This window comes from Electrona antarctica, assembly GCF_951216825.1.
Source record: "Electrona antarctica genome assembly, chromosome: 19".
In the NCBI taxonomy this organism is placed as follows: Eukaryota; Metazoa; Chordata; class Actinopteri; order Myctophiformes; family Myctophidae; genus Electrona; species Electrona antarctica.
The window spans coordinates 20,220,422-20,243,106 of NC_136800.1; the positions used below are offsets into that span (position 1 = coordinate 20,220,422).

The 22,685-nt window shown below is 45.1% G+C and overlaps 1 protein-coding gene across 3 annotated transcripts in view; it reads right to left on the reverse strand.

Moving 5' to 3' along the window:
- Positions 1-22,685, reverse strand: part of lig1 (ligase I, DNA, ATP-dependent) — an 83,801-nt gene that overhangs the window by 16,772 nt on the left and 44,344 nt on the right. For all 3 annotated transcript variants that reach the window (XM_079488954.1, XM_079488953.1, XM_079488952.1), the window contains exons 21-25: positions 18,722-18,793; positions 18,206-18,350; positions 17,665-17,747; positions 10,051-10,203; positions 2,848-2,901 (exon numbers count right to left, since the gene is read on the reverse strand). In XM_079488954.1, coding sequence (XP_079345080.1) covers positions 2,848-2,901; positions 10,051-10,203; positions 17,665-17,747; positions 18,206-18,350; positions 18,722-18,793 — 507 coding nt within the window. The remainder of the gene's footprint in view (positions 1-2,847; positions 2,902-10,050; positions 10,204-17,664; positions 17,748-18,205; positions 18,351-18,721; positions 18,794-22,685) is intronic.

Here is a 22,685-nt window from a genome sequence, read left to right on the forward strand (position 1 = left end):
CTGTCATCGTCATGAAAGGAGGCGGCACTGCGACGCTCTATTTGGGGGCTAATAGAAGGAGTAGTCTAATGAGCCTCTGCTCACACATGGAGCCTTTGTTTTTCTGAGAGCCCAGGTGTTAAATCATTCAAACGGAAGTTTTTTTTTTTTGTTTGTTTCGTTTTTTTGGGGAATGTCTTCGCATGTAAAACTGAACGAGAATAATCCATCAGCCCATGTCACAGCGGCGCTCCTTCTCTATTACTTTGTTGTTGATTGGATACGACAGCTTGTGGAGGACTTAACGTTCTCCCCCATGTTTTTGATGGGATTCATTAAAAAAAAAACACACATGCACATAATATTATAAATAAATAAATAGATAAATAAACTCAAATGTTAACTAATGCTCATTACTCTGTGTTGTCAAAACACATCTGACATGCTCACAAAAAATAAATTGGACAATTTTGGAAAACAGAAATAAAGAAAGAAAGAAAAAGGCTCATAATCATATGTTGAGTGATGTCTGATAATGAGTTTTTCTCTTATCTTCCCGGCAGCATAATGCCTGATCATAATACATGGTTGTGTGCCATGTTGAGCACCCAAAACAGCACATCTACAAGCTTTAGAGGTGGCGTGCAACACCGGTGCAAAGCCACGTAGACACCACCGTTCAGAAGCTAGGTAAAGCCACCTATACACCACCGTTCAGAAGCTAGGTAAAGCCACCTATACACCACCGTTCAGAAGCTAGGTAAAGCCACCTATACACCACCGTTCAGAAGCTAGGTAAAACCACCTATACACCACCGTTCAGAAGCTAGGTAAAGCCACCTATACACCACCGTTCAGAAGCTAGGTAAAGCCACCTATACACCACCGTTCAGAAGCTAGGTAAAGCCACCTATACACCACCGTTCAGAAGCTAGGTAAAGCCACCTATACACCACCGTTCAGAAGCTAGGTAAAGCCACCTATACACCACCGTTCAGAAGCTAGGTAAAGCCACCTATACACCACCGTTCAGAAGCTAGGTAAAGCCACGTACACACCACCGTTCAGAAGCTAGGTAAAGCCACCTATACACCACCGTTCAGAAGCTAGGTAAAGCCACCTATACACCACCGTTCAGAAGCTAGGTAAAGCCACGTACACACCACCGTTCAGAAGCTAGGTAAAGCCACATACACACCACCGTTCAGAAGCTAGGTAAAACCACGTACACACCACCGTTCAGAAGCTAGGTAAAGCCACGTAGACACCACCGTTCAGAAGCTAGGTACACACCACCGTTCAGAAGCTAGGTAGCTAAGTGCATATTCACCTGGAGCAGTGCTTCCAAAACTTTTTCATGTCATGGACCCCCACATTGACACTAATTAGCCCGTGGACCCCCATTTGAAAAGATATGCCAGGGACACCCATAAGAGAAGCTTTTTACGGCTCTAGCAGTGATTCTCGTCCCGTTTAATTTCAAGGACCCCCAGTTTGACATGCATTAGTTTACGGACCCCCATTTAAAGGAGCATTCAGTGATTTGGAAAAAACCCTGGTGCGCCGCCCCGGTAACAAGATGTGCACATGCACACTCTACAGTGGGGGAAGTACAACAGACCAACAGCACGTGCACCAAGGCCCGCCCCACTCGATCATGATTGGAGGAAGGCCCCTCTCATCCTGATTGGATGAAGGCTTTGCCACCCAAAGCCCAAACCGAAACTAGGGTTTTTTGACCCCAGGGGCTCACTGGGGACAGGGAGGAACTCCTTATATGGTCAGCACACTTTATAGTAGGGAGGATTACCCAAAAAAATAAAAAAAATAAGTGATATTTGAATTAAGTGAAATCACTGAATATACCTTTAATGGTATTTCTATCTCTGGGACCCCCAATTTATATTGTAAAATCAATGTTAATTTAACTTGGAGTATTGGTTCCGAATGATCATTTAGCTGGGGACCCCCTGGGACTCTCTCAAGGACCCCTAGGGGTCCCCGGACCCCTGGGACTCTCTCAAGGACCCCTAGGGGTCCCCGGACCACACTTTGGGAACCACTGACCTGGAGAATGTCTCCTTTTCCCCTTAAATTTGTATCCCAAGGTTTAGTAACCCATTTTTCACCCCCGTGTCAATTATCTAATGTGATCCTGGGCTCTACACACCCTCTGCCAACCTGGAGAGAGCAACGGACTTGAACTCATGCTTCCTTCATGCATGAGTGTCCAAGTCGCTCCTTTACACCTGACAGAGGGGAGTTTCCCTGGTTGGACGTAGCGCATGGAAGGAACACCTTATTCCAACCAGTTCCTTTCCCCTCCATCAGGCCAGGGGGAGGCAGTTTAGAGACCAGGATTACTGCATGTTTTTTGTGACGGTAGGTACCCTAGGGTACACGGGGAGAACATGGAAACTCCACACAGAAAGGCCCTATCGCCAACCCTGCCTCGGTTATGGTCACTGATGACGTAGAGGAGAGAACATGCCCACAGCGTCCCCAGCGGGAATCGAACCCAGGACCTTCTAGCTGTGAGGCGACAGCACTACCGTGCCCCAGGACGTCTCCTTTTGAACCAGACTCTCAATCTAAGTGAGTGAATGAAGGATTGGCTGTTTTCACTGTGAATGCAGACCAAAAAAGGGCCATGATGCTTCACTCATAAAAAGCACAACAAACACGACTAAACACGCTATTGAATGAAACCCAATATAACGATAATTACGCTACTTGAATTTGGTTGTATATATGTTGTGCTAGTTTAGGTAATTACCAAGTCCGGATACCAGTAAGAAAGAAAATAGTTTTCTTCATTTTGTTAAACAGAACGCATTAGTCGAAGAGGACTCTTTTTAATTTTTTTACCTTTAAGAACTTATAATGCTGCTCCAGATCTTCATCCTTGAAGCCAGTCCCAATCTGCAAAAGACAGAAAAAATAGATAAGTCACATTACACACACACACACACACACACACCCCCAACGGTGAAGATGGCAGGAATTTGGCAGAGACACAATTGGTGCACCGTGCCAACCCAAACTCCTTGTCTGTGTGTTTCACCTGCAGGGGCTGTGTCACCTCTCAAAGACCACAGCCCGCCGAGACCACGCTCACAGACTACAGAGTCACCTAGCAGGGAGAAACAGACCACGCTCACAGACTACAGAGTCACCTAACAGGGAGACACAGACCACGCTCACAGACTACAGAGTCACCTAGCAGGGAGACACAGACCACGCTCACAGACTACAGAGTCACCTAACAGGGAGAAACAGACCACGCTCACAGACTACAGAGTCACCTAGCAGGGAGAAACATACCACGCTCACAGACTACAGAGTCACCTAACGGAGACAGAGACCACACTCACAGACTACAGAGTCACCTAACAGGGAGACCCAGACCACGCTCACAGACTACAGAGTCACCTAAAAGGGAGACAGAGACCACACTCACAGACTACAGAGTCACCTAACAGGGAGAAACAGACCACGCTCACAGACTACAGAGTCACCTAGCAGGGAGACACAGACCACGCTCAGACTACAGAGTCACCTAACAGGGAGAAACAGACCACGCTCACAGACTACAGAGTCACCTAACAGGGAGAAACAGACCACGCTCACAGACTACAGAGTCACCTAGCAGGGAGACAGGCAGGCAGCAAGAGCCAAAGGACCATTTCGTGGCCACAGGGCAGAAACCTGACATTTCCATGTTGTAACTTTGTGTAACGCCCTACTTGATCACACTACAGCATCACACCAAAGCATCAAGAGTAGAAGATCTGCACGCGTTTCCAGCATGTCGATCTGCTGCTGCTTTTGCCTTTTTTAATTTGAATCCTGAAAAGTGACAGTTTTGCACATTTCAACCCGACAGACGATTTAGGAAGCAAATAGCGGCCTTCCTTTCCTACCTCACACAGACCGGAGACTGAGCTCATAGTGCGTGTGTGGTTCCAAACACAACACTGCCATTTAAAACAGAAGAAGTTATGTCCATAACAGGGCAAAACAAGACAACGAGAGACATACTGCAAGTCCTTGTGCAGGTATATTTATGGGGTCCATGTTAATGGTCTGGTCATGTCACAATAGGCACACATTCTGACATAAAAGCACAGGTAAAAGCTCAAACTCTGATGTGTTGTGAGCTTGTAGATCAGCTATCGGAAGAGAGGGACAAAAGTACAGCCTCCTGGGAGACCCCAGTGAACAAACTATAAAGGGTTTAAATGGTTAACCGATCTACATACTCTACGTACACATTATAAAGTAAACTAATAAAATAATGTCATATGCCATAAACATCATTTAAAGACCACAGACCTCTCTCTCCCTCACTCTCTCTGCACCATAGAGTTGGTGCTGAGAACGCACTCTTCTGGTGCGAGATCAAATTAATGATTCCCATTTACATTTTACTCAATGGCCTCATTTTGATTAAGGTTAGGTAAAAGTCATTCTGGTTTAAATAAAAGCCTGGGTTATGAACTGACGTATTGGTATATAGAATGGATATTCTTTCTGAGTAAGCTCAGCTGTGCTGTTATAAACATCGGAAAACAATGATCTTTTCCTTGACACGAAGCAAAAGAGAAATAATAATCAAACCATTGGGGAGCGGTAAGTGTTCACTTGTGGTTGGTAGTTTTTCTTCCAAGATGACAAGCAGACAGCTGCTCAGCACTCCGATGCCCGGCAGATCATGTCGGATTTCTGAACGTGGATTTTTGGATTGCTAGGAGTGAAAGGTTTTCAGCTCATTTCGGCTTAATCCAATTATTTGAATCAACTTTGTGCGACTCCATTTAGTGTAGCGGCCGTCTACAGGCTGTGTGGAAAGCCTGGTTAAACCCGAATCGGGAGGAGATGAGCAGAACGGTGTTCTTGTGAACGATGCTGCAATAACACTGTCTGATGATGCCGTCTCCCAGCCAGGTACCGCACGTAACCGTCAAACATCAAAACAACAAAGGTGAGGTTAACTCCAGGCTGTTAACGGCTTGGCCTTCAACGCCATAGCACTGACCAGGCTGGCTAGCAAACGATCTGGGTCTGAACCCGGCTTTAAATGCCTGGGACATGGACTTCCTAACTGAGCCAGACCACAGGTAGTGGGGGTGGGCAGTCACACCTCAAACTTGCTCAACCTCGACACACGGGCCCCACACAGATACACACACACACACACGGGCCCCACACAGATACACACACACTCAGAGAGTCTTCTGCTACTTACAGTACACCCATGATGACTGTATGGCCACTAACGGCTCCAACATCAATGTCATGTTTGCTGACAACACAGTGCTGTGGTGGGCCTTCAAATCTCAAACCATGACGAGAGACCCTACACTACCTACAGTACTGTAGGTGGAAAATCTGTTGCAGCGGTGCAAAGAAAGTAAAAGTAAAGTGCATTTACTTGAAGATTGGAGAATAAAACGTAGGAAATGATCGTGGGCTGCAGAGTGCCGGTGCCACTCTCGATTGAGGGGGCACCGGTGCAGTGAGAGAGTGAGCAGCCTCAAGTAGCTGGGTGTGCACATCACGGAGGACCTGACCTGGAGGATGCACACAGAGTCTGTGCCAAAGAAGGCAAGGCTACCTTTAGACAGCTAAGTACATTCAAGGTGTCACAGAAAAGCCCTTCCACTGTGCTGCTACAGCAGCCAGAGCATCCTGGCAGCCGGTTGCATCACTGTCTGGCATGGAAACAAGGCCTGCCAGTCCTACGTTCAGCAGAGGGTACCGTAGGGAGGAAGAGCCCTTACGCCCCTGCTGGATACCTGCCGGCCGGCTCAGCCATGAACAAGGACGTTGACAGTAGGCGGAATGAGTGAGAGAGAGAGAGAGGAGAAAACAAAGGAAAAAAAACAGAATAGGAAAATAAAGTGGGTTACCACTAGGAACTAGTCATTCCTATAGTATATTGATTGCTTAACCCAACATCACACAATGTATATAATTCAAGGTATTGGTACACATGGTCATGCCTTATTTTTGAGTGGTGCAAACCACTCCAACAACCAGCTTTGTCTGTATCTGTGTTTGTGTCCGTGTATGTGTGTATGTGTGTACCTGTACGTGGGACCCAATAAATGAGCATGGTTACTATGGTCACTGACATTACGTCAGACCACAGCTGATCAGCTATATAAGACCTTGCACCACTCAGTTCACATGGGTGTGATTTTTAATGTTATGTTGAACAGTCATGCGTTATTTGCATTTTTTCTCTTTTTGAGTGGTGTAAACCACTCCTACAACTGGCTTTGTTAGTCTGTCTGTCTGTGCACCAAAAAATGAGCATGGTGCATTGTGATTGGCCGGAATGAGACATTGCGTCACTGACATCACGTCAGACCACAGCTGATCAGTCTATATAAGACCTTACACCACTCAGTTCACACGGGTGTGATTTTTAATATTATGTTGATATTACCACTACTGCTACAGTACAATACAATACAAGGTAACTGTTACTATTGTTACATGTTTTATTGGCAAGATTTCTTCTTTTCTCGTAGTTTTGAGGGGCGCTAGCCCCTCCTATACAGGTTTAATGTTTGTTTTTAGTTCAATGTTTGTTTTAAAAACGCCATTGACAATGAAGGGAAAATGTACGTCATATTGTCTCTTTATTGTTAACACAATCAGCGCCAGGATTTCTTTCAAAATAACAGCTCGGGGTGCCACGCAGATATGGCCACTTTTACTCTGTAAGCCCCCCCTTCCGTTCCGGACAAAAAACAGGAGAAATATTTTTGCTTGCTTACCTCACTATCATTACGATAAAGTCGCTGAATAATCCCTCGCGTTCATATTTTGAACGAGAGGCATGTTGTCAGAAATGAAGAGCTTACTGCTTAGTATATCCATCTGGTCAAAACCACGGAGAGCTCCTTAGATTAGGAGATATGTGTGCGTACACGTCCTAGCACATTTTAGGACGTGTATACACGAAGTTGGAGATCCATGCCCCACCTGGCTATGCAATACCCGTTGTACCCGTGTCAGAGTACCCGTTCCACCCATTTGTCTGTGTCCCTTTTATGACCATATATGGAGATTTCTGTATCTGTCTCTCTGTGTCCTTTTATTCTTATATATATATATATATATATATATATATATATATATATATTAGAGACGTGGTGCATTTATAGATGAGATTGTTATAGTCATGCTGTTGTTTGGTAGACCTCAACCTCACATACTTGCATTGAGCTGATGCTTGCCTTGTACCTTTACCAGTCGTAACAAATAAAACCTTGGTGATTCTTGCAAGGCCAAATGCTGTGCAAGTTTACCGAGGCCTAGGGCCACGCGGGAACCTGCGAGGCAGACAGCCGTGGTAGTGCTTTTTTCTTTTTACAGCGTGACTCTGCAGGAGACTGGCTGTCTATGAGAGTGTGTGTGGGTGTGTGTGTGTGTCCGTCTGTCTGTCTGTCTGTCTGTCTGTCTGTCTGGATTTAATCTCGCAACCACTGGACCAGATGAACACGTTTCATACTTTTTGAGATATGTAACTTTCATTTTATAATGGAAGTCATGGGGCTCTGACTGAACCGATAGCTTCCACAAATTTGGACAGTCTCTGTCGGGTGAAACCTCAAATGTCCAAAACTGTGACTTTTCAGGCTTCAAATTCAAAAGTATCAAAAGTAGCAGATCGACAAGCTTGAGCTTGCAGATCTGCTACTAGCTTTTGTAAGACGCTGTAGTATGATCACGTCGTAGAGCATTCATTTACAGAAGCCCGTTAAAATATGTAGATAAGACACAACACATCCACTGTGCCTTACCACTAGGCCGCTGGGGCAGTTGAATATTTTTTGGGGTAGTAGATTTTTTTTTTAGCAATTTGCATGAAACGTTCTACACACAATCTATGGACCATTATTATCTGAAATCCCAGTTGAAGAGAGGTTTGTACGTCAAAATTTACAGCAAACACACATAGTAATGGAAGACATCCCCAAAACCAGGACACACATAATTGTCATCAAAAACACAATGATTTTGCAGTTTACAATAAGACAACTGATTGTATCTGGATTGAGTCGGTTGAGCTCTCGCCTTTGGACTAGAAGGTCATTGGTTCAAATCCAGGCACCGCCAACTCAACATTTGAGTCTTCAAGAACCCTGCACAATTACATTGTCTTCTTTTTCTCAAGTTCAGTCTTCCATGTTTCTATGGCTTATTGTGCATATTGTTCTTATTGCCTTCCTGCTTGGTTCCGCCTTATCGCTATTATATTTTTTTCAGAGAACCCGAGGCTCGGCACAGCCCGACTAATTGGCATACATTTTGGGCCCGTCCGTGGCCCGAAAACATCTTTTTCCACAATTGAGTGTTTGAAATTGGAATTTTACTTGACAAACTCTACAACTACTTTCTATTTTGGAAGCGAGGAGGCACTGACAGGTTCTGAGATCTTAAAGTTGTGAGCTTTTTTTTGTCTGTCACGTCTTTAAATCCTAGAGATTTTGCAGAGATATGTGTGATGCATGTCAAATACTCTTTCTTTCATTGTGATCCTATCTTTATCCCTTCTTCTCATGTAGTGTGTGTCTAATCCAAACCACATAGATGATCTTTTTTAACACCTTGAATGCGCCGGAATTTTTCAAAAATAATGCCGCTATAGTGCCAAGCAGATTGAGCAGATATTTTTACTTTTAAAAACCCTGCCTTCCATTACCCCCCAAACCCGGGAGGCATAATCTTCCATTACTACCTCGCGTCAGAAATGAGGACAGAACATTGCCGTTTTGATCAAAACCATGGAGCGCACCGTAGATTTAGAGAAGAGACAGTTTAGTCGGGCCGTAAACAAGGAAGTGAATGGCAGTGCACATGTACGAAACATGTCTAGGAGTGCTGAAGAAGGCATGGCCAAGCAAAAACATCATTAAAGGACCTAAAGATGCCTATACACGACACGTCCTTAGCACAAAAGGTGTACAAACGTAACAATCAAGGCTCAGATAGATAAATAAATAAATAAAACAGCCTGCTGTGAAACCGACCGAAACTACCACCTATGTGCCCCTGATGAAGGAAATTCAAGCAGTAATGTGTAAGATTCATTTCCTAGCCGGGATGCAAAGCAGAAATGTTGCAGTAAACTAGTAAAAGGAAAAAAAGCTAGCGGGGTCCGGTGGCCGTCCATCCACTGGAACCTCAAATGGCTCACCTGCCCGGTTTAAAATAAGGTATTGTTTTGTTCAGTACAGTAAAGCAAACGGATTGCAGCAGCCTTAACCCCGCTGGCTCCAGTGAAGCCGCTCCACAGCCAACGGCAGCAGACTGGATTCACTGGGCAGCATCCAGGTGGAAATGAGAGAGAACGTGCACACTCAGCAAAACCTCGTCCAGGTTCAAACAGAAAGGGGAAGACATGGACGATGGAGAGGATGATTGTGCTGGACGGAGGTGATTGAAGTCTTATCGATGCTTGTTCACACTCCTCTCTTGTGAAATTGCAAAACCAGGCACCCTGAAGACAAAGCTTTGCCGAACGCTAAAGGGTATGTATTCATAGACATACACCCAAAGTTACGCTTGTATATATAGTCGCTGTCGGGCAGAACCCTCTTATTTCCATATTGTAACTTTTTGTGTGTTTTTTTTCGTAAATTAGTGTCCTACTTGATCACATTACAGCGTCACACAAAAGAAGCAGATGGCGTGAGGCGACACGTTTTGAGCTTGCAGATCTGCTACCGCTACGTTTTGAGCTTGCAGATCTGCTACCGCTACGTTTTGTTATTTGAATCCTGAAAAGTAACAGTTTTGGACAAATGAGGTTTCCATCCGACAGCAGATATATACACATTTTGAGGCGATTCTAGCTCTCGCACACAGACAAGCATAACCCCTTGAGCCTGAGCCCCTCGAGCCTGTTTTCGTACAATGTTGTTGTACGAAAACAGCAGAAATCGCAGATTGACATATAGCAATGTGTTTTTCCCAATTACAGGGCTGCAGAGTTGAAATGGACACACACACACACACACACCTAATATAATGCAGACAAGCACCCACACACACCTTGCAGATGGACTGGAACTCTTCGTTGTCCTCGTCATAGCAGGCCAGTAGGAAGCCTCCGTAGGTCCCCGTCCTCTTGCCCTTCCCCAGGTAGGCTCCGATCACACACAGGTCCATGGTGTCCCCCACGCCCTCCAGGTAGTCCTTCTTCAACTGGATGACACACACACACACACAGGGAGGTGACAGACAGACGGAGAGAGATTACGAGGGAGTTGGTGAGAGACAGGGAAGGACATCTCAGGTTAGTGTGTGTGTGTGTGTGTTGTGTGCGCGCTTGTGTCAGAGGCATAGAGTGAGAGTGTGCATGCAAATGCATGTAGACTCATGTACAGTATGTATTACTATATACATGAGATCCAAATGGCTGCACAAGTATAGTATAATTTGAGAAATACATTTGAGAAATGTTTCCTTGTTCCCGTTTTATTAGGTTTCTAATATGTCTTTAAAGAGTTAAGCCTTGAGGTTAGGTTTAGGGGGGTTAGAGTTACATGACCAATTTATACGTAGTTGGGTGCCGCTGCCGTGTGCAGAATATGGCAGATCTACTAGCTTCAATCGTGACATGATGTTGACGATCGGCTATTTTCAGTGCAACTCAGGTTTGGTTGCGTTTGCAGATTACTATGAAAACCTGCAAAACCCGTCCGTCCGTCCGTCCGGTCACGCCACCATATATGGCAGTCAGTCCATCACACCTCGTGACACGCTCCATATACAGTATGGCCGTCTCCATATATGAAGATCACATCAAACCTAGATCTGCATATATGGAGCCGGCCAGCAATTCTACATCTGACCTCAAACCTCAAACCCTGAGATCTCCATATATGGAGCTGAACTGTTCTGACATTCCATATGTTGATCCCTCCCCACCCATCCTTCCTCTTCGATGTCTCCCTTTTGACTGATACCTGTCCATTCAAACTCTAGATTGGCCCGCCCCAAAGTTATTAGTGCAGCCGTGCTCGGCAGTTCTCAACAGGCCTGAAACCTGGGCCCTTATCAAACCCTGTACACTCAAGACACTGCCCCGGCTGCCACCCTTAGATCTCCGGACCTGTTATGACATTCCATATGTTGATCTGACCTGATCTAACCCTGTACACTCAAGACACGCTCCATATATGGCCAGACCTCATCAAACCCTGTACACTCAAGACACTGCCCCCGCTGCCACCCTTAGATGTCCATATATATGGAGCTGACCTGTTCTGTCATTCCATGTTGATCTGACCTCATCAAACCCTGTACACTCAAGACACACTCCATATATACAAGTCCATCCCAACACATTAGAATAATCTGAAAAGTTCATTATTTGCCATAATGTAATGAAAATAAATAAACTTTCATATATTTTAGATTCATTACACAACAACTGAAATAATTCAATCCTTTTATTGTTTTAATATTGATGATTATGGCGTACAGCTCATGAAAATAAAAAAATCCTATCTCAGTGAATTACAATATTTCACGAGAGAAAAAAAGATTTTTTTAAATGAGAAATGTCGACCATCTGAAAAGTATATTAATGTATGCAGTTACTACTTGGTCTGGGCTATTTTTGAACAAATTATTTCATCAATGGGGCGTGGCATGGAGGTGATCAGCCTGTGGCACTGTTGAGGTGTTATGGAAGCCCAGTTTTGCTTTGATAACAGCCGTAAATTAATTTGTATTGTTCAGTCTTATGTCTCACACCTTCCTCTTGACAATACAACCAAGATTCTCTGTGGGGTTCAGGTTAGGCCAGTTGGCTGGTCAGTTAAGCACAGTAATACCCTGGTCAGTACACCAGTTACTAGTAGTTTTGGCACTGTGGGCAGGTGCCAAATAGAGCTGGAAAGGAAAATTAGCATCTCCATACATTAGCATCAACATACTGAAGCACACAGTGCTGTAAAATATCATAATAGATGGTTGTGTTGAGAATCTGGACATGACAAAACACAGTGATGATTTAGGCAATGTTATCTGCTGGTGTTGATCCACTGACTGACTGTGGCTGTGTTGAAACAATGGTTTCAACACAGCCATCTTTTTACATTGTGCTTCAGTATGCTGACAAGCTTCATGGAGATGCTAATTTTCCTTTCCAGCTCGATTTGGCACCTGCCCACAGTGCCACAACTACTAGTAACTGGTGTACTGACCATGGTATTACTGTGCTTAACTGACCAGCCAACTGGCCTGACCTGAACCCCACAGAGAATCTTGGTTGTATTGTCAAGAGGAAGGTGTGAGACATAAGACTGATAACAGCCGTAAATTTGTATTGTTCAAAGCAAACCTGGGCTTCCATAACACCTCAACAGTGCCACAGGCTGATCACCTCCATGCCACGCCCCATTGATGAAATAATTTGTTCAAAAATAGCCCAGACCAAGTAGTAACTGCATACATTAATATACTTTTCAGATGGTCGACATTTCTCGTTTAAAAAATCATTTTTTTAGTGGTCTCGTAAAATAAAATAAAAAATTCACTGATAGGATTTTTAGATTTTCATGAGTTGAATTATTTCAGTTGTTGTGTAATTCATCTAAAATATATGAAAGTTTATTTATTTTTATTACATTATGGAAAATAATGAACTTTTTCAGATTATTCTAATTTGTTGGGATGGACCTGTATATATATATATATATATATATATAGCAGTACAGAATTCATTCCATATGTTGATCTGACAAACCCCCCCCCCCCCCAGCTGTCAACCGTCACCCAGGCGGATGCGTGCACGAAGGGTGTCTTACTGGTATTTAGTTAAAAAATGCCGCCCCGAAGCCTTGATGTCCTCACAAGTACAGTAATACAAACGTGTGTGTGTGTGTGTGTGCTTGTTTGTGTCATAAACGGCGTGAGATCTGGTATATGACTGTGTGTTAGATCTAGAGACAGAGAGCCAAAACGTGTGGAAATCGTGACAGATTGCTACCAGCTTCTTTCCAATTGCTGCTCAAATTTGGCTCCGTTTCATGACTTTGTCTCCACTCCAGTAGACAACATGTCAGGCATTCAACCACTCTGAAGGTAGCTATTGTTGTTCGGCACGCCTGGAAAGTAACACGAGCGCCTGATGAGATTCTCAAAACTCGCTGTGATCCTGTCACACTTTAGGAAAAAGGGAAATGATTTTTCCCACCGGCACCGTTTGCGTGCGCTCGTGCGTGTTTTACATGCAAGTCCATGTACACGCGAGTACGTGTTGTTCACCGGTGCGCAACACTACTGTGGGCCCCATTTAAAAGGATCTATGGTGCATGCTCTGAGTCCAACTTCTGCCAGTTAAAACGCTCAACTCAATATGTATTTATAAAGCACATTTAAAATGACCCAAGCCAACCAAAAGTACTATACACAGACCAAGAGAATAACAGTTAAAGGAGAATTGCAGACCGACTGCGGTGGGCTCGGCAGGGAGTTATGTTATTTTTCACCTGTACCACTCGTTATTGGACATAACACCGACCTTAACCCATTTTGGGCGGGAACCCCTTTTGGTGTTAGCATTATGTTATGCTTTAGCTATTGAAAAATAGCAGATCTACAAGCTCATAGCGCGCCACTCGGTGGCGCGCTATGAGCTTGTAGATCTGCTATTTTTTTTAAATCGAAGAACGACATAGCTTTTTTAGAATCTGATCTCAGGTCAAAATGGGTTAATGTGGTGTTATGTCTAATACCGAGTGGTACAGGTGAATAATAACATAACTCCCTGCCGAGCCCACCGCAGCTCTGACCGATCTGCCGGTAAACCCATAGCGCACGGTCGGAGCGGCGGTGGGCTGGGGATGAAGTTATGTAATTCACCTCTACCACTCGTTCTTGGATATAACATCAGATTATGGTAAGAACGCGGCTTGTCCGGAAATTCTTCTTTAACACAGCAAGGGAACAACAGTAACACAGCAAAATATACAACACATACTACAGCACATTTAAAATACAACAAATTAAAATAAACACGCCAGAAAAACAGTGCCTGTGGTGGTCTTGGGGTGCCGGTTTCAGCTGTGCTCAAAGGGCCAGAGAAAAGAAATGTCTTCAGTAATGATTTTAAAAGTGTCGAGGACTGGGAGGATGTGTATAAGCGGCGGGATATTCCAGAGCCTCGGGGCAGCCGCAGCAAAAGGCCTGATTACCTCTGGCGTTCCAGCTGCATAATCTGGGCCAAAAGGGGTCGTATATAGTCTCTGAATTAGTGGTGGGTGTGTTTGGGGCGTACACCAATGAATTCATTAAACCAACCTGTGTCGTTTCCTCATTCACTGTAAGAGCCAGGTGCACCAGCAGATTGCAAATTGCTATTTAACCCATTCAGGACGGGAACCCCTTTTGGTGTTTTAAGCATTATGTTATACTCTAGCTATTTTTGGATTATTTTAGAGCGAACGTTTTTAACTCAAATCTTTGCTTCTGGGGGGTCCCTGGAACAACATTATGTTCAGATGGGGGTCGGCGGCCAATTGCATATATTTTTGGGGGTCCTTGACATGAAAATGTTTGAGAACGACTGACAGAAACAGAAATTTCAGCATTTAGAAGGCATTTGTAGAATCATCCTCAGGTCTAAATGGGTTGGACCCGAGACCGATTCTGCAAATGCCTCCCAAATCAGTGCTTTATTGTGCAAAGGACCCCCAGCTTGATATGCATTTGGACCCCCATCTGAAAAGGTTTTGTGCCAGGGACCTCCCAGAATATAAGATTCGTCTTGTCTATGATATTTCAATTTTTCAAAAGTAGCAGATGTACAAGCTCGCAGCACGTCACTATGAGCTTGTAGATCTGCTATTTTTGAATAGCCTACAACACTACAATCTAAATTTCACGATTTTAATGAGTTAAATGGCTAAATCGGCATGCTGGATGAAAGTGAACGGTTTTCTGAAAACAGATTCACTGTCTGCACATCCAGTAGAAAAACTACTGGAGCAGACGGGCAGTTAAAAGCATGTTTTTAAATGGCAGCTGCAGACTAACATTTCAGTATTCCATCCACACCAGATGGGACAAAAACTCCTCCAACTCCGTTTCTGATGAAGACGTATGGTCTGTGCGATATGAAGTGTGAGAATACCATAATGACAGAATTCCTTAATCATATTCAAGGGCTGTCGTTAATGTCAAGGCAATTATGTTTATGCACAGTCAAATAAGTCTACATCTATTCTAAGGTAGCGTATACCCGTATAGACATTATCCTGCTCATTACTGAGCACACATTTATTATATATACATACATCTTTGTGTTTGAGCACAAAATGCATTTTGAGAACGCACACAATGTCCGTGTGTGCGCACGCTGTGCGGCCCCCCACACACAATCATTCTACAGTTGTGGCCCCCGGGCTAATATAGTTGAATACCCCTGCTTTAAACTATTAAGACCGGAGGCCAGGTCTACAAAACGCCTAAACTAAATGTTTTAGAGTGTTCAAACAGCGTATATCTATTCTACGTCCGAGCATAGACAATAGACATGGTAACGCCCCGCCTGCCTCTGATTGGCCTACCGACACTGCCAGACTGTCCTCCGAGACGCAAGGTTACTACGTGGTACAAGAGAATGACAGCTTGGCACGCGCGACAGTAACTTGTAACTTTTATGTAGAAGAGGCAAACTAATATTGTTTATGCCGTTTGCTTTGATTGAATGATTGATTGAACACATTTGTATGATTTGATTTGGGTGTGTTCTAAATTAAAGTGTTAGTGTTGATTATCGTGTATTCATCTAATTATAGTATTGATTATCGTGTATTAACCTAATTATAGTAAACTAATACTATTATACTAAAAAGGATAAAGATCAATGGAAAAGAGACCTTTTACAGTACAATAGTATATATGCCGTTTATACAGTATAAACTTGAAACATTAGTTTGCCTCTTCTACAAAACATAAAAGTTACTGTCACGTGCCAAGCTGTCATTCTCTTGTATTATTTATTTATTTCCCACCACGGAGTAACCTCGCGGCAGACTATCCAGCAGCTATCCACCTCGGAGGAAAGTCTGGTAAGGCCGGCAGTGTCGGTAGGCCAATCAGAGGCAGACGGGGCGTTACCATGTCTATGCTCGGACGTAGAATAGATGCGCGTTCAAACATGTTCTAAAACAGCAGATGTACAAGTAGTAGCTTGTAGATATGCCATTTCTGAATAGCCAAACCAAAAATCTAAAATGACACCCATGCTTTCCCGGTTTTAATGTGTTAAGGCCCTTTCCGCTCCAGTAGCCTGACGGCTGCCTGTTAGAGCTGTGAGGCATGGAGATACTGGAGAGATGTTCTCTCTATTCAGCCATATAATGATGTCTGGAGACTGTGGAGAAAACACAAGCTAACCGCTCACTGAAAAAACATCAAGTGGAAACCAGAGAGAGGTGGACTACTGTACTGCACCTACTATTGAGGATCTGACTTCAACTCAGTGCTGCTGCCGGCAGCATTGACAATTTGTTGGGCATGCAGTTCAGAATCACATACCTTCCTAAGGTCCTGTGATGTGTCCTTGTGTATACAGTATGTCCCAAGAGACATCTGTGATATCCTGCCATACACCATCTAATGAATAACCAGACGCCCATTGTTGATATCGTTGCCGTCGGGCACAAATCTCTTATCTCCACATTTATGAGTGGTGCAACCACTGCTGTGTCCGAGCACGAAAATGGCGTTTGGTTGGTTTTCATCACCAAGTGTCACTGATGTGCGCGCGCACACACACACACACACACACACACACACACACACACACACACACACACACACACACACACACACACACACACACACACACACACACACACACACACACACACACACACACACACACACACACACACACACACACACACACACACACACACACACACACACACACACACACACACACACACACACACACACACACACACACACACACACACACACACACACACACACACACACACACACGTTTTGTGTGTCTCTGGCTGGGTCCCTGGCTGGCTGGCTGTGTCCGAGCACGAAAATAGCGTTTGGTTGGTTTTCATCACCAAGTGTCACTGTTGTGCAGCCTAATACACACACACACACACACACACACGTGTATATAATGATTTTGGGTGTGACAGTACAGTACAGTAGAGGGACCCCCTGCGGACCCCCACACGGTAACTGTCAGTTCTCAACCGTTTTGGATACGGGGGGGCTCGCCGGAACCGGCCCCCTGGCCACGTTCCTGGGGGTCTGGATGTTCCGGAGACACCCCGGGGACCCCCACACGGTAACTCATTTCTCGAAACTCATTGTTTCGGACAAGGGATGGCTCGCTGGAACCGGGCCGGCACCCTGGGCTCGTTCCTGTGGTTCTGGAAGTTCCGGGGACCCCCTGGGGACCCCCACACGGAGTTGCACCACTCACTTCACACAGGTGTGATTTTATTTTGTAAGTCAATGCCATGTGTGTGCGTGCATGCATGTTTACGAGAAAGTGTGAGTGTTGGTTGTTGGGGGAGAGTTTGTGTATGCTTGGCCACGCGCGCATGTAGGCGTGTGCGATGCTTAAAGGAGTGTGATGTGGAATATTGCCGTTGGCACAGGCATGACCCCTCTCACCTTGAGCCAGTTATGAGACCGCTTGGCAATTTCATAGGTGGCGTCCTTCTCCAGGGTCTTAACCATCAGGCCTTCACACGAGTCTACACACACACACACACACACACACACACACACACACACACACACACATCTTGATGTTAAGCAGAAAAACATGATCCTTGGTGAAGCAGAAAGGAAATGAAGAGATTATCTTTCATGATACACGTTGGGACATTTTTGACTGACACACACACACACACACACACACCTATCTGCCATATCAGACCCAGGGCTGATATGGCAGAAAACTGAACAAACTAAAGCTTTTTAGATAAAGCATTTTTTTTCCTGAACTGTAGCACAAACAAATATTTGTATCAAACACAAAAGGAAATATAAATCTAATTTATTATTAATCACTCACATTACATTACAAATTATACAAGCAGGCAAAGGACCAAGTACTCAATTTTGTCACACGCACACACAAAGGTTCACAACTCCCAGACAAATTCGGGGCACATGCATAAATGACAGCACAGCTGTGAAACACACACACCTCGTACAGACTGCTCCAGGAACTCGCCGATGGCGTCTGTGTTGTCTGAGTCGATATAGCGGGCGAACACAAACTCTCCTTCCACCTCGCTGAAGCTCTCTCTGAGCAGAGCCCTGCGCCGCGACAGAGGCTCACGCACCAGTGACTGCACACACACACACACACACACACACACACACACACACACACACACACACACACGATTGCATATCATCATCGCAATCATTTCCTAGTCATAGCTTGGAGCACTGCAATCATTACGAACACACACGCAACCCACTCTCTAGAATGACAATGGCCGTCATAATCGTTATCTAGTTAGGGGCCGTGAGTCGTGGCTTCATTGGCATTCACGTGTGTTGTTTAGTATCAAGGCAGGGAGAGGAGTGGGCAAGCAAGCCCATGCATGTACACAGTACACACACACACACAAACACACACAGCTGGGGCACGTCAGCAGGTGTAATTGGTGTGGTAACATTTTCACGGCTGCCAGAAGGGAGAGAGCTCTCTCACCTCTCCGTTGAGATAGAGCACGTCGAAGGCGTACACGCACACTTGGACTTTGATCTCTGAGGCGTCCACGTCCTGTGGGGACAGAGAGAGATGTGCATGTGAGTGGACGCACAGCCACACGCATTGACATGCACAGGATAACACATCACACACACACACACACACACACACACACACACGTTTGCCTGTTAAAGTGCACAGTCGCACACGCAAGTATCTCCCTTTTCCAATAATACCGTTGCTGTTGGGCACATCTCATCTCTAGACCAAATTCGAACTTTGTTTTTCCCGTAAAATTTGAAATAAATGAACGCCCTACTTGATCATACTACAGCGTCACACAAAAGCATCAAAATGCTTGTCGATCTGCTATCTTTAAGGCTTTTGAATTTGAATCGTGAAAAGTAACGCAGTATGAGGTTTCCACCCGACAGACGATATGCAAATGTGTGCGTTTAATTCACAAATAACCTTGGGTGGGAATTGGTACACAAAATAAATAAAACCCTGCTTTGATTTACAACCATTCATCTTCACCCCCCACACCCCGCCTCCCCTTCTTCTTTAGCCCGCACATTGTTCCTCTTTACACATTTATCCCGTTTTGTGCGCGTTCTGCAGAGTTCAACGGCGCAACAAAAGCGAGTAGAATAGCAGTTAGAAATGAGTGGGACGTGTGTGTGTGTGTGTGGGTTCGCAACAAACACAAAAACAAACTGAACCCCCCCACTCCACCTCCCCTCTGATAAACTAAAAGAAAATAAGAGGGCTTTGGCGCTCCAATACTTCATTTATGCTTTGTGGTAAGACAGTGTTGCACATCCTTGTTGATTTTGATGGCAAATTTTATTTAGTTTGCGTCAGTGAAAAAAAGGTAGTCGCTGAACATTTTTCGTCATAGTTTTAGTCGACGAAATTAACACTGGTCGCACGCTGGAAATAACCGATCGATAAGCTCACAACGCGTCACATCCGACCGTTCTATGACAGGGGTTCTCAATGGACTGAGGTCACATCACGGTCTAGTGCAGGGTTCTCAATGGACTGAGGTCACATCACGGTCTAGTGCAGGGTTCTCAATGGACTGAGGTCACATCACGGTCTAGTGCAGGGTTCTCAATGGGGCTGATGTCACATCACGGTCTAGTGCAGGGTTCTCAATGGGGCTGCCGTCACATCACGGTCTAGTGCAGGGTTCTCAATGGGGCTGATGTCACATCACGGTCTAGTGCAGGGTTCTCAATGGGGCTGACGTCACATCACGGTCTAGTGCAGGGTTCTCAATGGGGCTGCCGTCACATCACGGTCTAGTGCAGGGTTCTCAATGGGGCTGATGTCACATCACGGTCTAGTGCAGGGGTTCTCAATGGGGCTGCCGTCACATCACGGTCTAGTGCAGGGTTCTCAATGGGGCTGCCGTCACATCACGGTCTAGTGCAGGGTTCTCAATGGGGCTGCCGTCACATCACGGTCTAGTGCAGGGTTCTCAATGGGGCTGCCGTCACATCACGGTCTAGTGCAGGGTTCTCAATGGGGCTGACGTCACATCACGGTCTAGTGCAGGGTTCTCAATGGGGCTGACATCACATCACGGTCTAGTGCAGGGGTTCTCAATGGGGCTGACGTCACATCACGGTCTAGTGCAGGGTTCTCAATGGGGCTGATGTCACATCACGGTCTAGTGCAGGGTTCTCAATGGGGCTGACGTCACATCACGGTCTAGTGCAGGGTTCTCAATGGGGCTGCCGTCACATCACGGTCTAGTGCAGGGTTCTCAATGGGGCTGACGTCACATCACGGTCTAGTGCAGGGTTCTCAATGGGGCTGACATCACATCACGGTCTAGTGCAGGGGTTCTCAATGGGGCTGACGTCACATCACGGTCTAGTGCAAGGGTTCTCAATGGGGCTGAGGTCACATCACAGTCTAGTGCAGGGTTCTCAATGGAGCTGAGGTCACATCACGGTCTAGTGCAGGGTTCTCAATGGGGCTGACGTCACATCACGGTCTAGTGTAGGGTTCTCAATGGGGCTGACGTCACATCACGGTCTAGTGCAGGGGTTCTCAATGGGGCTGACATCACATCACGGTCTAGTGCAGGGGTTCTCAATGGGGCTGACGTCACATCACGGTCTAGTGCAAGGGTTCTCAATGGGGCTGAGGTCACATCACAGTCTAGTGCAGGGTTCTCAATGGAGCTGAGGTCACATCACGGTCTAGTGCAGGGTTCTCAATGGGGCTGACGTCACATCACGGTCTAGTGTAGGGTTCTCAATGGGGGGCAGGGGACCCCCGTAAACGCTTTGTCCCACAGCCCCCGCCCGACCCCCCCCCCCCTCCCCGACCGCCCCCCCCTCCCCACCCCAAGACAAATTGACTGCTACAATAACCTTAATAATAGAGAAAATACATCATAAATAAATACTGAAAACAGATAATCGTTAAGAAAAGTTTATGCATGTACTATGTGTACTATAAACTCTTAATTTCCATTTTCCAGCCATTCAGTTGCAAATAAAACCCCCCAAAAACTTTTTTTAATAATCTGGGGACCCCCCAAAATAATTTGGCGACCCCCCCCCCCCCGAGGGGTCTCGACCCCCAGGTTGAGAACCCCTGGTCTAGTGAAGCTGAAGTTGGAGGATGGTGCTCTTTGGTCAAAAAGAAAAAGGAGAAAAAAGGGAAATGCACCACAAACACAAAAGAAACAAAACCGAGGCAACTCTTCAAAAAGGATGAAAAGCTTTATTAATATAAAAGACTTCTTCAAAACATGAGATGCCCTGGAGAAGGCCTTATGAGACCCACACATGGTGGCTTGTTTGTTAAAAATGTTCACTGATGAACTACCTTTTCTTGTCCCAAGTTTAATTTTATTTCACAGGAAAGAAAAGCTTTATATAAACACCATGAAAGGCAATGCATTTATTTTACAAGCTTTTTAACCTTTTTTGAAGAGTGCCATGCATTGCTTTATTTGGGACATTTGAAACTAAAAGACAACTTCAGAGGTATAAAAGAACCCGTCAGAAGCAATATGAAGTGAACAAACATCTCCTCCTCCCAGCGTGAGCCTGATTTGAAACAAACATCTCCTCCTCCCAGCGTGAGCCTGATTTCAAACTTTGTCTGACAACAGCGGCTTGTCACGCGCCCAATATAGCAGCCGCAACCTTGTTGATCTGATATTTTCAGCATGGGACAGATTGTGACACCCATGTGTAAATTAATGCGTCCTGGTGTCTCACCTAACCTCTCCAAACATAAAGTAATAATAACATTAAAAGTACATAACGGAATGCAAGTGTTAATTCAACTCCGAGACTAGACCCGAGAGGTTTTGTTAACACTTACATTAACACTTGACTTAACGTGTTACTGTGTAGGCGTGATGCAGAGGCGCTAAAATAAAAATAAAAAGGGAAATCCTAGAGAAAAACGAATCTAGCAGGACCGAAAGTACTAGCTGATCCGTCAGCTTGCGTTGTGAGCTTGGTGGGCCATGAGGATAGAGGAAGTGGGTCCCCAAATAACTGGCAAATCACTACAATTTTGATAATAATATAACTTACAAAGGAAACAACGCCCAGCATGAAAGCACCTAATTTGGCAGAATGACACTGTGACATCACATCACCAGTTATAAACCCACCAGAGAGAGAGTTGGAGGTGTTAGAAGCTCAAATCATTTGGAATCAGATGCTAGTCCATAGTCGAGGGTTACCTCTGCAGAATAATAATAATAATAAATGTGTGAACCACTGGTTTAAGCAACATTAGGAAGCAAGCCCAAGTAACTAACTACTGTTAACTGCTAACTGCTACACTTTAGAAACAAACCCTAAGGCGGAATCTCTGGATTACATGTTTCTTGTTAACACTTTGATTGCTGGAAGATCTCAACAGGCCTATTTGGATGTTGCTGCCATTTAACATTGCACAAAGGCCTTGTTCGGGGGCCCAC